General features: G+C 30.7%; 2 protein-coding genes across 2 annotated transcripts; both read right to left on the reverse strand.

Moving 5' to 3' along the window:
* Positions 1-3,829: 3,829 nt before the first annotated feature.
* LOC133295344 (uncharacterized protein At1g03900) lies at positions 3,830-8,655 on the reverse strand. Its single transcript, XM_061494161.1, has 8 exons — positions 8,212-8,655; positions 7,896-7,927; positions 7,444-7,544; positions 7,280-7,352; positions 7,160-7,191; positions 4,848-4,938; positions 4,559-4,673; positions 3,830-4,467 (listed from the first exon to the last, which is right to left on the reverse strand). Exons 1-8 carry the CDS (start codon positions 8,320-8,322, stop codon positions 4,156-4,158), a joined length of 867 nt encoding a protein of 288 aa, XP_061350145.1. The 5' UTR covers positions 8,323-8,655; the 3' UTR covers positions 3,830-4,155.
* Positions 8,656-10,112: 1,457 nt separating this feature from the next.
* On the reverse strand, positions 10,113-12,368 carry LOC133295345 (transcription factor bHLH30-like). The gene is made up of 2 exons (XM_061494162.1): positions 11,711-12,368; positions 10,113-10,970 (listed from the first exon to the last, which is right to left on the reverse strand). Exons 1-2 carry the CDS (start codon positions 11,960-11,962, stop codon positions 10,497-10,499), a joined length of 726 nt encoding a protein of 241 aa, XP_061350146.1. The 5' UTR covers positions 11,963-12,368; the 3' UTR covers positions 10,113-10,496.
* Positions 12,369-15,384: the final 3,016 nt, after the last annotated feature.

Raw genomic sequence — 15,384 nt, forward strand, 5'->3', positions numbered from 1 at the left:
TAAGCACTTCTCCATTTAATTTTTCTTCTTCTAAAGATATATACTTATCTATATTAGCTTTGTCTATGCCAAAAGTTGTTTTTTTAATATTTTAAAAATGACTTTATGATTCGCTCATGAACAGAATGAGCCAAGTTTCGAATTATAAAGAAATTATCAGATAGGAAGTTTCACCCTAACAATATACATGATGGCAATTGTTAAGTGATTTTTCCTTAAAAAAAGAGAGATTGGTTTGCATTGTTTCAATTTTGGCATAATTTGGAGTTTTTGAAAAGAAAAGATAAATTAGTTATTTTTGTTCATTGAATAGGAGATCATCCGATTAGAGTTTCAAATTTGGCATGATGCTTATTTCGCAAAGAAGTTTGTTAAATAGCTAAACCTTTTAAGCGGAAAAAAATTTGCTCTTCAAAGTTTAAAATTCAAACCTAATATCTCAACGAGCTTTACGAATTATGATGAGATTGTATTATCTTATCATATGTTTGGGATAAACTAAATAATATCCGAATATGATATAAATAAATAAAAATATTATTTATAACAAAAATATATTTTTTTCAAAAAAATTGATTTCTAAATTTTTATTTTTTTACTTATTTATACATTGGGTTTAAATTCTATCTGACAACGGAAAATTTTTTAACTCTTCTACTGACATTTCAAATTCTGTGTTCGCTTTTTTATTTTATTTTTTTACAAATAAAGGACCCACCATATTTTCTATCAATAGGAAAATGAAAAGTCTCTCAAGTGAAACGAAAGACATAAAACTCTTATACCTTTGATAACTTTTTTTCAGAGGGTGTTTGATATGAGTATTTTGTAAGGAATGAAGAGAAAGTGGGGTAAGGAATTTTTTTTATCATGTTTAATATGAGGAAACTTAAAAAAAATCCCAACAAAATTATTTCCCTCATTTGTAACTACACACTTCAAAAAATATATATCTCACTCCACCAATGGTAATATTTTTTTTCCATCAACTCATAATCTCATTTTAATTTTTTTAGACAAAAATGCTCCGTTGTTTTATATGAGCCCAGAATCTCATTTCAAAATAATGGATAATTTGGTAATTTTAGTTCAGACTCTAGTTAATATTTTACAATCAATCAAACATTGTATCAGTACAAATAACGCAACTTTCCCGAAAAAATTTAGCTTGCCACACTTTTTCATAACTTACATGGAAAAAAAATTCTCACTATATTCTAGGAAAAAAAAAAAAATTACTTCCCTACCAAACACTCTCTTAATTCAGTATTGCCACCACAAGTAAACATGTACATGGACTTGTGCAGGTCAAAAGCCTCACAATGACATATGGGTTGGGCCGATTTTGACGGTTCAATTTGGGAGAGGATTCTCTCATGTAAAAAAGTGGTCATGTTATTTGATCACAATCATTTATTTAAAAATTATACACTTTTCTCTCTCTTATCTCATCACTAATAAATGGTTGTGATCAAATAACATGACTACATGACCACTTTTTCACATGAGAGGATCCATTCCCGTTTAATTTTGATTATATCTTGAAACAATGATTTTTTTTTTTTTGTAATCTAAAACAATAATATTTATTATGGAAAAAGTGTGTGTCATTTAAAAGATATAAAATTATGTAATTTTAATAGAGAGAAAGAGATAGATAAAGGAAGAGAGAGTTGACAAAAAAAATAAAAGTGTGGGTCCCACTTCTTTGTGAGAGTGAAATAATATAAGTGATGTCATTTAAAAGGATAAACATTTTTCCTAGTAACAATTACAGTGAAATATTTATTATTCAAAAATGCTTTTAATATAAATGAAAATTTTGACAGTTTGATTTTTCTTTTGTAAAAATTAGTTAAATAATACTTTGTATAATCCTCTTATTTTTTTATGCCACAACAAATCTAAGTAACACTAACATTTTACATTTCTTAATCTGAATTTTTTTATTGAATTTATACTTTTAACATTTTTAAAAGTATAAATGGATGTTTGAAGTTATGTAAGATATTATGTACTACTATTGTAGATTTGAATAATTTAGTTATACTTTTATAATTAATAAACATGTATTTAAAAACTTAGTTAAATTATAAAAAAAAATTAGAAACTTAAAAAATTATACTTAAAACTTTTTAAATTATATGAAATTATTTAAAATTTAATAAAATGATAAAAAAATTACAAAATAAATTTTTTAGATTTAAATCCTTAAAAACAAATACCAAGAATTTATTATTTATTAATTTGTTTGCCAAAAAAAGAGGAAGATTTAAAAGAATCTCAGAATAGGTTCTTTCTTGTTTAATTTTAATATGAGTAGGTCATAAAAATCTCAACCATTCAATGTCATCTCATTGATCAATAATTAATTTGAATATTTCTTCTTATTATTTTATAAATTTTATCATTAAAACTGTAATCATTTATCTGTTACTGAATGGTTGAAATTCATCATATGATCATGTTAAAATTAGATATGTGACGATCAATTCGTGTTGGACTTATCCAAGTGCACAATATTAATTATTCATTATTAGACAAATAATATTTTTTTTATTATTCCACATTAATGAATTTAAGTTTGGATGACTCGGATAATGCAAATTATACTTTAATATAAGTTTATTTTTTCTAATTTATTCATATTTTGATATAAATGCATTTTTAAGTATTGGATTTATATACATACATATATATTAATTCTATAATTGATTTTATTGAAAATGACATATAAGAATGAATAAAATATAATATAAATAGGAAAGGAAAAATCTTTAAAATTCTTATTGAATCGTTAAAAAAATATAATTATTATACACATATTATATATATATATATATAAGATATATAGGGTCTTAAAGTTTCTAAAATTACTTTAGATAACTTTATCTAATGTTTATCAAAATGTATCCAAAAAAATGAGTGGGATCCATGTGATGAGAAGAGAGAAAAACAATAAAAAATATGGCCCCACACTTTTATGTGTGTATTTTGGTGAACATTGGATCAAGTTATCTAAAGTAACTTTAGAAATCTTAAACCCTATATTATATATATACACACACACACACAAACATATATATATATATATATATATATATATATATATATATATATATATATATATATAATTGGGAATAAAGTATCTAATGTTACTTTAGAAAATATTGTCTAATATTCACCGAAACGACGCCGTTTTGAGGTTAAAAGATTAAAAAATTAGAATAATAAAGACTATTATAACACTGAAATAAATTATAATTACAAATACAACATGATATCCATCACAAAACAACGCCGTTTCGGTAAACATTAGACAATATTTTTTAAAGCAACATTAAAAAAATGAAACCTATAAAGTATGTTTATATTATTATACTATATATAATTTATTTTATATTAATAAATATTTAAATTTTATTTATTTTATCTATACTTTTATATTATTTTTAGATAATGTACATTTTGATATAACTCATGGATAAACCCTAATCCAAACCCGCTAAATTATAGAGTTTTGCATGTTAAGAAGAAAAAATAGCCTACTATAAAATGAGCTTAACAGATTAGAACCATGGCTTTGAGAACTATTTCCCATTTTCAAACCTCAAATCATAGTTTTGTCCATTTTCACTGGCTTGTGAGTTCCCATATTATTGACAGCAGAAATTGTCTTGTTATCTGGGTTTCGTTTCTCTCTGTCCATTTTTCTATTCTTGATTCCCAACCATATAATGTAACAAATCAACAAGGCGATAAACGCTCAATCTTGTTTCAATTTTTAATACCAGCTCTTATGTTATCAACAAAGCTATGAACCCACCCTTGTTTAGGATACACCAAATGACTATTGAAGCATGACAATTCTGAGAAATGTAAAGAAATCATAAAACTGAAATAAATTGACTCAAGAGGGAGGAAAATCTCTCATAGTAGTAGCCCTCGCAGTGCAACTAAAACAACCACCGATTACAAACCATATAAGTTGATTCTTAATGACATTTTGTTGCCTATGAAGAGAGTGTAGTTTCTTCTTTCTTAATTGAATCTCCAAGCTGAATCAACAGTCTGTGGTATTTACCAGATGAACAATGAGTGTATAATTTTGCATGTTTCCTAATCGTCACAAATTCAGACAGCGCAATGGTTAAGTTAACCAGCCGCTTGGAAATCGCCAAAATCATCATCTGGTATATCCTGTGTGCTTTGATTTTCAGGAGAGTTCTCACGTTCTGTGTCTTCTTTAACTGTTTTAGAGGTCTCAACTTCAGAAGTTTTCTCAAGGCTGAATTTTGTAGGTGAGTTTGTCGGAGAATTCTGCACGGTAGCAGCGGGTGAAAGTGGTGCTGGAGGAGGTGGTGGTAACTTAATACTAGGTACAGATTCTTTTGTTCCACTCTTCTCTTCTGAAGAGTTGTTCAGACCCTGGTCAAAAAACTTAGACTTCACATTGAGGCCACTTCTCTGCACATAACATATAGGATAATATAGAGATCATGATACTGAAAAAAGAATAAAGATTCATGAACAACAGGAAAATGCAGATTTTGCATACATTGTTCTTAATTTGCAGTACAAGAGTCTCTCCTTCTTTCAAACTGTAATCAACTGAGGAACTTTGCTGGTAATGTTGTTCCATCTCTTCTGCAGTTTTCTTTTTGTTCAGATATCTTCACAAAGATTTAGGAAAAGACATGGTTTCGATTTGTAAAATACACAGCATGAAGACCTTCAGCCTCCATGTAAATGTGAATAAAAAAATATGTGCAAAGATTGCCAAGTTTTGCAGATGGTGAGATAGACAATAAAAATAATAAATCTAAAATATGCTAGACGGAGGATACTTCATATGATCATGTAAGGCAGCTTGGAAGTCATAAGCCTCTGTTCTTTCTCGGAATCCTAAGCCAATAAAAGCATGCCGAAGGCGACCACCTGCATGATTTTCAAATTATAAAGACCACACTTCATAAGTGATAAGAAATAGAGTGCAGAAAAAAGTAAAATATGTATTTCATAATAAGGGGTCAAAACTCAACAGTCTTTCAACTTGAAAGTCCAAACAAGAAAGAGGTAAAAAGTACTAAAGTAAATTTGCTCATGCTAAAAGGAAGTACTGCTAACGCACCATGAGAAGTGGGGGCAGGATTAGATGGATAGAGAGATAGAAAGTATGAATGTTAAACAGAGAAAGTGGAACTGTGGAAGATAGTAAAAGCCATTTGGCGCAAAAGGATAGAACCCCACTATATACAAGTAGTAGAGTACCAAAAATATGATCTGGTACGGTCATATTCTGAGAATTTGTGAGATTTTGAGACAATTTGTGCAATGAGCAAATTTTGAGACTACTTGGTCATACAGCCTACAAGTTGCCGGTTGAAATTTCAAGACAATTTGTGCAAAAAAAGTAAAGATTCTGAAGTTAGGAATCTTTATGGTTGTTATACTCTATCATTGCTATGATGCACCGACACTTCAGAAAACCTGACACTGACACTCCCCAACACTCCAACACATGTTGCAGAGGCTCAAAAAAGAATTTAAAGGTTGCGTTGCATTACATTTTTTATTCCAACTATTAGACTTGTTGGATTACGATTACCATTTTATTGAGTTTATATAAATATTTGTGATATCTTATGTTTCTTTGCAAAATTGATGGGTATTACAAGTTTAGATTCATTTTTTTTACATTATTGAATATTAAATATAATATACACTACATAAATTAAAAATATTATTTAATATCAAAACGTGTTCTAACATATCGAAATCTAACAATTTTTAGAATTAATGTGTCATCGTGTCATGTCGTGTCGATGTCGGTGCAACATAGTATGATTGTTCACATATTCAGACGAAATAAAAACTAGGGTTTCCTATATCAGTCTCAAACAAAAAAAAAGATATTTATCCATTGATGCGCCCTTCAGGAATTTTTGTTCTCATCTGGTGTTTCTTTAGAAAATTCAAGGATTACTTAAATACTGAAAGACCACGTCGGTACTAGGGTTTAATCAGAAATATGCTTACAAGTGAGTTTACAAAAGCTTTCACAAACAAGCTAGATTCTTGACAATGACTACATAAATAATCTACAACTAAAAGAAGTTGCTCCCGTATACTTGATAGGAAGCTCGATTTTTCATTCTATTTTGTTCCGAGAGGAATAGAAACTAATTTTTATTATATATATACAGGGATATTCTACCTACCTTTTTTTCTTGCCTACCTTACCTACTCATCTTCAATACCATTGGATCAGAATCTCACTCTTTCTCTCTTCTCCTGAAATTCTAATCCAATGGTATTAAAGAGGAGTAGGTAAGGAAGGTAAGAAAAAAATGTAGGTAGAATAACCTATCCCATATACTTGATAGGAAGCTCAATTTTTTATTCTATTTTGTTCTGAGAGGAATAGAAACTAATTTTTATTATATATATACAGGGATAGGATATTCTACCTACCTTTTTTCTTGCCTATCTTACCTACTCATCTTCAATACCATTGGATCAGAATCTCACTCTTTCTCTCTCCTCCAGAAACTCTGATCCAATGGTATTAAAGAGAAGTAGGTAAGAAAGGTAAAAAAAAAAAGTAGGTAGAATAACCAATCCCATATATATATATATATATATATATATATATATATATATATATATATATATATAGGGGTTAATGCTTCTCCTACACACACATGAGAGTGTGTGGGGTCCTATTAGAAAAAGAAAGAAAAAGTGAGGTCCACCCACTTCCATATGCGTACAGGAAATAAAGTTATATGTTGTTTGCAGGAGAAACCTTAAATTTATATATATCATTTTTTCTAATTTATTATTTACTTTTACTTAATATGTTCTTGCTTTTATATGGATTAATGAATTACTAACTCCAACTAGTTTGGGATAAAAGCAACTCTATTGTTGTTGTATTTTGTTCTTAGAGGAATAGAAACTATATTTAAAAAACTGCTCACAACATTGTTACAGCTTACTAAAATCTAATTTTGGGAACTAAACCAAACAGGTTCTCAAGTTATTTTATCCTATTTCCTTCCATTACAACTCCTACCCTGCTAGCCCATACATTGGTGATATGGAGATTAAGGGAAGATATGAAGAAGAAAAGCAAAATGTAGACATAATGGCTCACCTATGTTCTCTTCTATCCGCAGAACAAAATATCTGCAGAATGTAAGTACAATTATTTAAGCATCCTGAAGCATATAAAGGTATGCGAACATCTAAAACCTATCAAGTCATGGAAAACCACCTGCTGCTGTCAATAACAGGTTCCACAGGATGCGGCTCTCCATTTCTTAAAAAAGCCCGAGCATATAACTCACCTAGTTAAATATATTTGTTGCAGTGATAAAAATCAAAAGAAAAAACAATTAACTGTATAATCCAGCTAAAGCAGATTTAATATGATCTTACCTGTGTTCTTATCTTCAAGTCTTATGATGCATTCTTCTCCCTTGCTAATCACTTTCAATATCCCTTCCCATGCCCATTTGTTGACATCCCATTCATCAGCCCTGAAATGAACTTCACAAATATAAATATTGGGAATTGACACCCTTAACAGCAACCAGATTTTTTTTTCTTTTTTCAAGTCACTAAACTGGCAAAAGTTGAAAATGAATTCCTTCCCAAAGGAGAAGTTCCACAGGTAATGAATGACACAAAATAATTAGAAAATTTAGCAAAATGTACTAAACAGATCCTAAAATTCTAATGAATGGAAGATACACTTTCATTGACAATGAAAAGTGCGGCTTCTTTACCAAGCTAGAGTACATTAATAACTTTAACATTATGCTAAAGATGCACTAAACAGATCACAAGCACAACAGATCAGGATCTATAATTTGAAGTCGATCACAAACCTGTAAGAAGCTGCACTCTTTCTTGGAGGTATCTGCATAAATAGTAGAAAACCATTAGCTTGACACCACAAAAGTTTTCAAATCCCAAGCTACCCATTTCATCACAGACACTAAATTCAACTTAAAAAAAAATTAAAAAAAATTAAAAAAAAAATTGCAACATTCAATGCCACCAAAATTTCTTAACAAGCTTAAATGTTGTACCCCCATTCAATTGCAACTTGAATTCCCACCTTCTTATCACAACCCATTGCCAAAACCAATTCATCAAAATCATTTTGAAACAAACCCATCATAAAAAAGTAGCTAGACTTACTATGTAGACGTAACACTCGGGCACTTGAAAGAGAACGAGCTCTATGGGTTCGGTCTCTTCGCTTTCGCCTCCACTTTTCTGAATGTCGGACTTGTTCTCCTCCTTCTCCATGATTGGGAGGCAGAGAAAGATTGCAAATTTGATGACAGAGAATTAGGAGGCAGTGGAAAAGTGATCTGGGTATGTGGGATTCGTTGATTTTGGAGAAGAACTTTGCAGGAACGGAATCGAATTTCAGAGAATTAGGGTTTGGTTTTGGTAATTTTTTGGTTGAATGAAGAGAGAGAAAGTGTCTGAAAGGAAGGTTTGTCTCGGCTTCCTTCTCAGGAAGGAGATGACGCTGCACCGAAACGGTTCTGCATCAGAGCTACGGTTACCGTCTGATTCGAATACCTTTGGGATGGACGGTCTGAAATGGAGGATCTGGTAACTGGAGCAGTGATTGCTTCGATTTTAAGTCAAATAGGAAACGAAGGATAAAAATCAATATTTTAATATTTATTCTCTTTTATGTGATTTTTTTCTTAAAAATTCACACAACTAGATTTTGTAATTGATGCATACATAAGATATTATCCTTTGAGAATTTATTGTTAAATTTTTGGGGTTTCTAAATCAATGCTCTCATTCTCATAACTTGTAAATAATCAATATTAGTTTAATAATAAATATAAAATAATGGGAGAAGATTCAACTAATTTATCAAGATGACGAGCGTATATAGCTCAGTGGTGCATGAGATAAAAGCACGTGTTCAATTCTTTTCGGTATTGTTTTTTTGAAGAGGTTTAAAACCTTAACCTGAGATTCACCTCGAATCAGACTGGTCACAAAGTAAATAAGAAGAAAAATTATGAGTGTCACAATTTTAAAAATTACAATAAGTTAATTGTTTTAAGTTCATCTTAACCTAAGGGGGCGTTTGGTACAGGAGAAATTTTTATTTGTCCGGGAATCTCGATTTTCAAAAATATGATTTTTGCATTCAGTTTACGATAATATCTGAAAATTTAAAATTTAGAAAAATTCAGTTTCCCGAGAATCTCTCAAAATCCCGCATACCAAACGCCCCCTAAGGTGATTCCCCGCTACCTCTAAAATGAAAAGTATAGACAACAGAAACGATTTCAGTGATTTTCTAACTGCAAACAATTATGGGTGTTTGATGGAGCATGCACGTTGCAGCGTTCTATATTCTGTATTCTGTAAGCTAATATTGTTGAGTTCTTATTAAAGTCATTTTTATCTAATTTCCTGGCTCGGATTTAAGGAGGTTACCAAAAATTTTTTTTTTTTTATTTTGAAAAGTAGACAAAAGAATGAAAAAAGGGGAAAAAAATGCATAGCGAAATTTAAACCCATATCTTTTTAACATTAAGACAAAAATAAATAATAGAATAGCATAAATTCACCCACCTCCATATTTTGTATTTCTTGCGAATGAAGAAAATTTGAAAACTTCTTCAAATCTAATTACGTATCGACTATCATATTATTTTCCTTTAACTTATTGTGAATTTTGTTTTCCTCACCCTTTCTCATAAAATTTTCTGCATCCGCTGGTGTTATCAAATGAGTCTCATATGTAACCATTATTAACATAACTTTCAAGAAGTAACCCTCTATAAATCATTGCTTAGTTAACACCTTTATGTAACTCAATCCATAGTTATCAGATTTTCCAAACATACTTGCTTATGGTATATTGAATTTCTCATAGTGCATGCTGCTTACTAAATATAGATGACCTGAACCCATAAATTTTAGAGTAGTCTTCAATCACATAGATATCTTATTCCTTCCCTGCAGCCTGGCTCAGCAAAGAGTAGAGTTTCAATATGTATTTAAAGAGAAAAATAACCTAGGAATTTAAGTACAAAAGCATAATATAACATAGGTCAATTTATTAACAATTTTCAAATATCAGCATACAAATGTTTTGCTTGCTTTATACATAGTCATAAGAACCAACTATCCCAACCAATTATCTCTCAAAAGCTTAAGGTGAAGGTTTGAATTTATATCTATAAATATTACTAAGAGAAGAGAATTCATGACAGAAGAAGCTTTTCTCTAATCAAGTCACATTATCATAGAAAGACTTCATTGTGTCTTTGGTCAAAAGATTAAAAGATGCAGCTATCCACATTAGAAGAGTGGAAAGACAACATTTCATTATATCTACTCGAGTTTCCATGCCACGTGAAATTGCTACTATCACTCACTCCTAATCAGATATATGCTATGCATATGGAGATTTAGATTACTTTAAGAAAAAAAAGTTCTCACAAGAAATCTCCTAAAGATGATGAACTGAATATAGAAATCCTCCTTCTCTTTCTGGTTTCTGAGATATCCTGTGAAACAGAAAATCTATCAAGTACAGAACTAAGAGCTTGGTGAACTGAGCCAGCAAGAAATTGACGGTATTCAGCATCTTCAAAGTTCTGTTCTTTGCAGCTAATTATCACAAAGACATTCTTCATCCTGCCACCCAAGGTTGCAATCTCTGCCCTTCTGATCATAAGATGAAGTGCATCAAGTGCTTGTCTTATTTCAGACAATAAACCAGGTTTGTATTCACAACATAGTGATGCCCTTATTGAAAAAGGGAAACCATTCAACCCACCCTCCTGTTCTTCAACTCTTACTTCATCATTGTCCTTTGGTATCATTAAGCCTTCACTAGCTTGTGCAGCATTTGTTTTCAGATCCTTCATGTGTCTAATAACCTCAGCCAGTAAAGATGCTTTGTCCATCTATTCATAAAAGCATACAAAGAAAAACTCAGATTTTCAAGCTATGAATGAATAATTTAACACGTTTGTACTGAGTCTACTGACATGTTTCATGATTCAAATTGTGAGCATAACTAGGTTTCATAGTTAATATCAAGTTCTTCTCATCCCTTCTTTTAGTAAAAGAAAACTGAAATTGTGTCCTTGAAAATAAAAAACTACATCAACTAAAAAAAAAGAAGAAGCAAGACTTCAGAACCGAACAAAATGGCTTTACTCAAATATGAGTCCCAAAATATGGTCATTTACTACCTGATTTCCACTCCAATTGTTTGAGCATCCAAAAAATCTTTTAATACATTTTGAAGTTAATTGTTTAAGAAGTATCACTTCCATTATTGTTTTATGACCCAATTCAAAGAAATGACTTGCTAAGGTCAACAATAATCACCAACTAACCAAATCATATTAATACATATTTTACAAGGAAAATAAAATATATATATATATATATAAAAAAAAAAAAAAAAGCAAGCATTAAATAATAATAATCTGGCCCACAGATTTCCCTAATTTAACATGCAACAATAATTGAACAACTCATAAACTAAGCCAATCATAATCCTGTATTTTAAGTTAATCATGTAACTGCCACAGATGACAGAAGAACCTGTTCTCAACTTGAACAAAGCTAGCATTTACTAGTTGTGTAAATAAAAAAAAAAAAATTGATAATAGAGAAAGCATTATATTGAACTAACCTTCTTAGCACCTGGAATAACACTGCGAAGTGTATCAAGATGTGCATTAATTCTTGCTCTCCTCTTCCGCTCTGCCTCACTATGGTTCCTCAAAGCTTCAATACTTCTCTCAGGGGACACACCCTTGCGTTCCAACTTCATAGGGGCCTCCACAAGCTCTCCCCTCTCTCTATCCAAAACCAGAGATGAAGATGGAGCATACCCACTTCCAATTGCACCATCAGTTATCCTCTGTGGGGCAAAAGCTTCCATTTTCAAGACAAAAAAACACAGGGCTCAAGAGGGTGTGTAGACACAAGGAAAAAGAGTATACTTTTTGAGACAGGACACGGAAGACAACCTCGGAAGGTGAAAGTGAAACTGGAGGTGATGAAACTTTAACTTTGGCTGTGCTGTGTTGTGTGATTTCCATAAGGAAAACAAGGCAAAGCGTTGTTTCTGTTTTGAGACAAGTTCAATAATGAAACGGCAAAGGTTTGTTCTTTGTCATATTGGGGTAATGGGGTTGGAGAGAGTGTATTTTGGAATGAAAGATGCAGTGTGAAAGGGGAAGTGTCTGTGTCAGATGCGTGTAGTCAGTGTATTATGATGATAATGGTGATGATGATGATGGTGAGATCCAAAGAGAACTACTACTATTTCGGATTACCTCTTATGGTGGGGGACTACACCTTAACACTTTTAAAGACCAGAAATTCTTGTCTCTTTTCTTTAAGCATTTTAAAATCAATAATATTGACACAAATTATATTTGAAAATGAATTTAAATTCTGTTGTAATATAACTTTTCTTATTCATATTCCAACCCACAATATAGTAGTCTTTAATATAACAAAATTTGTTTTTTTATTCATACCCAGATCATATATAAAATTATTCTATAAGTCAAACTTTGGTTATCGATATTTTTCATTATTTATATATGAGAAAAGAATTTCTCCAGTCACCGAAGATAAAATTATTTTCGATAAGTTCAAAATGACGTTGTTTTAGGTTATAAAATTAAAAAATTATAATTATAAAGACTAATATAATCTGCAATATATTATAATTATAAAAATACTTTAATTTCCATTTTAAAATAATGTCGTTTTAGACTCATCAGAAATAATTTATCTCCATGAAGAGATTATTTACCTTAATTAACATCGCCAATTCACTAAAAAGAAAGTGCCAATAAACTTGTTCTTTGTAATGGGCCGAAAATAATGGTTGAGTTTGTTGGCCGTCTAGACCAATCACTGTGAGTTACTGTATGTATTTTAAATTATTTTGTATTGAATTAAAATAGCATGGATAATAAAAACTGTAGTATCCATTTCCTAAACATTATTAGTTTCGCAATATTTATATGATATTTAAGAGTTTTATTAATTTTGTTATACCATTTTAAGGATTTAAATTAAAAAAATAGAGTTGTGCAAATTAATCAAACCGAATCGAATAGAATTGTATTTTTTTTAACTAATTTTGAGAATGAAATTAGTTTTATAAACCAATTTAAAAATTAGAAATGAATCAAAAGAATTGGTTTAGAAATTCGGTTCAGAACAAGTACGAAAATCATTTCAAACCGGTTCGAATTGGCATATCCAAACAGATTCAAAACTGGTCCTAAAACATATTTTGGCTCTAAAACATGAACTGGTTTTAAAACAAGAATAATTTGATTGGAAATCGGTTCGGATAAAAAAATTTGGGATCCACTCATGTCCACCTTTAATTTTTCTGGCGAGACACTTACAATACTTGAGGAGTAGAATATTGTGTAGAAAATTATTTAAGTGATCATTGATATTTATGTTAATGATAATGATTGACTTTCTTGAATACTGAATGGTACAAGAATTCCAATCTCATCTTGATACGGCAATATCTCAAATAGACAAAGATAGAGAACAAAACAAATACAAAAGGAAAAAGGCTCATATTCACAAAATCTAGTAGTGACTCCCACTCCAACTTAGTGGTCCATGCTGAGATTTAATTTTTATTTCAAAAACTTTACCCTCCATTGTAAATTCACACATGATCAATATAAAAGAAACTCGAATCCAGTTCACATTCATCCACCAAAGGTCTTCAAATTCAAATTTCCTCTCGAGTGCTGAATGCTGAAAATTCACTGTTGGATAGGTTTGTCGTAACTAAAATAAGCCCAATTAGCCTTTTTGGAACTGAACAATATTTGTCCACACATATACACTACAACACTTAATATCAAATGATAATAGTTAAGTTAGCGTTAGAAAATTGAACAGGTGGAGTGAGAGAATATATTTCATCTTTTTCTATTATCATTTTTTGGAAGAATTTAAAGACTTAATTCCAGGATCCGTCCCAAATCAAACTAGTGACGAAGTGATGAAACGATCGGAATATTTCAAAAAATAAAATAAAATACACTACAACACATAACAAATGAACCCTCACGAGTGCTGAATATAGACAAATGCATATTTTGAGCACATTTTGAAGGGAATCTTATGTATGAGTCATGAGTTCTTAGTCTTTGAGGTTATATAATATAATTATTTGCCATTAACTCAGTGGTCTTGGGTTTAATCCAATATAGAACTGCATTAACAGTAATTGGGATTTCTTGTAATCTCTAAATTGCCGCAATTTGCGTTTGCGTCTCTTCCGTTACTGTAACGCACACAAAGCTTGAATTTTCTTTTGGAGTCATGGATAGTGATTTGTGGGAGAATGTGTTAAAGGCTTTTTTTTTTATTCTTTGTTTAATGAACAATTGCGGGGTTTAAGTTAGGCAAAAGCCAATTTTGGATGGCACCCTTTAGGATAAAGAGCCAGCTAATCACTTTTTTATTAAGTTAATTAGGCCTTTACCAATTACTTTCCTTTGACATTAGAGTTGTGATCCATTATCCACGTCATTGATGGTGACAACAAACACAGCTTTCTTTGAACACGGCCACTTAGATTCACACACCTTTATCTTAATGGGCATGAAGGTTTCTTTGTCACCCTTATTTTAATCCCTTCTGTGTGGTCCTCACTTTCCCACTAAGGCTAACCTGAATTTAGGTTGGTAACTTGGTTCATTGTCCACGTTTTGTACCAGGCTTGAAATCCCAAAGATTTTCGTTTCATAAATTTAATTTGCAACTAAATAATCACATCGTGGATAATTATTTTGGTTATGTATTTTTTTATTTAGAATAATATTTAAAACATCGTCGTTTTTTGGATTGTAAAATTAAATAATTATAATTATAAAGACTATAATAACTCTGAAACAAAAAAATCACGATTTTCGTCCCAAAATGACGTCGTATTAGGCTTACTGCAGATAACTTATCTGCAGTAATTGCAGAAAAAGTGAACTCGTTTTTATTCCATGACCATAATTTATCTCTTTAAACCAAAAGTAGACTTAAGGTGGGAAAAGGAGACCGCACCGGCAAATGATTATATCAAGTGACGTGATAATCAATTAGTTCTAACTTCAAAAATCTTTTTCAAAAAGAGGAATTTTAGTGCTCCCGTCTCACCACTGACTCAGTAAGGACGGGCCAATCAAAACTTTCTATTGTTTGTTATGTTGTACGAATAAGAGAGAATTTTTTTTTTAATCCAACTGTCATTTTTTAAAGGACCACAAACTCCCTCAAGCACTAAAAAAATTTCCTATTCAAGATTGGAACATTTAT

Source organism: Gastrolobium bilobum, unplaced genomic scaffold, assembly GCF_033153095.1.
Source record: "Gastrolobium bilobum isolate Gb01-03AN ecotype WA unplaced genomic scaffold, APGP_CSIRO_Gbil_v1 utg23985, whole genome shotgun sequence".
NCBI lineage: Eukaryota > Viridiplantae > Streptophyta > Magnoliopsida > Fabales > Fabaceae > Gastrolobium > Gastrolobium bilobum.